Source organism: Nicotiana sylvestris, chromosome 3, assembly GCF_000393655.2.
Source record: "Nicotiana sylvestris chromosome 3, ASM39365v2, whole genome shotgun sequence".
In the NCBI taxonomy this organism is placed as follows: Eukaryota; Viridiplantae; Streptophyta; class Magnoliopsida; order Solanales; family Solanaceae; genus Nicotiana; species Nicotiana sylvestris.
The window spans coordinates 209,445,640-209,447,463 of NC_091059.1; the positions used below are offsets into that span (position 1 = coordinate 209,445,640).

Below are 1,824 nucleotides of genomic sequence, written 5' to 3' on the forward strand. Positions count from 1 at the left end.
TCAACTAGCAAAGATTACGAATCAATCAGCAAAGATCATGGACAACTACGATGGAAAGAATCAAGCAAGCCTAAACTTAAAGCATCAATCAAGGCCAACACGTTCAATCCGAAAGATTGAAGCAGTCAAAAAGCATCGAAGATTCTGTAAGAAGATTAGCGGAGCTGCTAATTTTGGAAGGACCAACAATCAAGGAGTAAACCCTCATCATCAACAACTGTAGAAGGAAAGCTGTCAATTTCCTCTCATCAAGGAAGAGCAACGACAAGCAATCTTATTCTTGGAAAGAATCAATCTCTTTCCAAGGATCAAATCTCTTGGGTTGTCAAGTCTCGTAAGCAAACGACCTTCACCAAAACATTTATACTCAACATCAAGCCTTAGACACATATAATTTGATCGAACCAAAAATCCTCTCTTTATTCTACTGTAAACAAACATTGTAGTTCTCTAAGTCCTGCTGTGTAACAAGTCAGAGAAAAAAAGAGAGTACAACACTGGTGAGACATTGTATCAAAAGAGATGAGTGTTATAGGAACTGAGCTATCACGTCATTTCCATTATACTCAAAGAAATGCATTACTAAAGAGAACTCCCTTACAACCCAATGGGACTGGACTAAGATTCACATTAAGTCCGAACTAGTATAAAATTTCGGTGTCTTTAATTCCTTTACTTACTTTCTGTGTTTTATATTCTGCTATTATAACTGTTAGGTTATTACATCTAGTCAACTAATTGAAAAACCAGTCGACTAATAGAGATTAAGAGTAAAAAATATACAATTCACCCCCTCTTGTACTTTCAATTGGTATCAGAGCAAGGCTCACATTCTACTTTTGCTTAACAGTTTGTGAGAAAAGATCATGGCAAATCAAGTTATCGTAGGAGTTCTCTTCCAGGAAGGAACTTCACAAGTTAGACCACTATACTTCAATAGATAACATTTTTCTCACTGAAAAGTGCGTATGGAGATCTTTGCCAAGGCTTATGACGTTAAAGTTTGGAGAGTCATCAAAAAGGGGAACTATACCTTACCAGCTGCTACTCCACCACTTGCTAATCCTGAAGATATAGATTCGTATATAAAAGAGAAAATAGAAGTAGTACAAGTTAACAATAAAGCGAGAAATCTACTTCACAATGCTATAAGTGGTGAAGAATATGAGAAAATCTCTAACTGTGATACAACCAAAAAAATGTGGGACACGCTTGAGGTTGCATACAAAGGAACCAGCAATGTAAAGGAAACACATATCAACATGTTGGTTCATGATTACGAACTCTTCTCAATGAAAGAAGGAGAATCTATTGAAGAGATTTTTGCCAGGTTCAGCAAAATAATTAGCGATCTAAAAGCATTTGGCAAGTCATATACTAGTGGAGATCAAGTCAGAAAAATTCTCAGAAGCCTGCCAACCACTTGGCAGACCAAAGTAGTCACACTTGAATCTCAAGATCTAAACAAATTATTATATGATGAACTACGAGGAGAACTCATAGCCTTTGAAAAGACGCATCTCAAGAAGACTCATCAATAAGAAAAAAAAGAAGATAGTCGCATTCAAGGCTTCAACTGAAATAGCTAAAAATAAAATTGATGATGATCCTGAAGCTCTACAAGAAGAGATTGCTATGCTGTCAAGAAACATGGATGACTTAATGAGAAGATTCTGAAATACAAAGAAAGGAAGAGTTCCGCCCAGACGATCCAAGCAATACAATGAACAGGACAAAAATGATGGAAAATACTATGAGTGTGCAAGATTTGGACACATTCAAGCTGAGTGCCCAGAACTAAAAAGAAAAATTTCTAGAGGCTTT

The 1,824-nt window shown here is 36.3% G+C and overlaps 1 protein-coding gene across 1 annotated transcript; it reads left to right on the top strand.

Annotated features, from left to right (window-relative positions):
- The first annotated feature begins 968 nt into the window (after positions 1–968).
- LOC104229623 (uncharacterized) lies at positions 969–1,541 on the top strand. The gene has a single exon (XM_009782279.1). It carries the CDS (start codon positions 969–971, stop codon positions 1,539–1,541), a length of 573 nt encoding a protein of 190 aa, XP_009780581.1.
- Positions 1,542–1,824: the final 283 nt, after the last annotated feature.

Bases quoted from the DNA above. Each gene is read 5' to 3' on its own strand.
- LOC104229623 (XM_009782279.1), top strand. From the start codon at position 969: ATGGAGATCTTTGCCAAGGCTTATGACGTTAAAGTTTGGAGAGTCATC.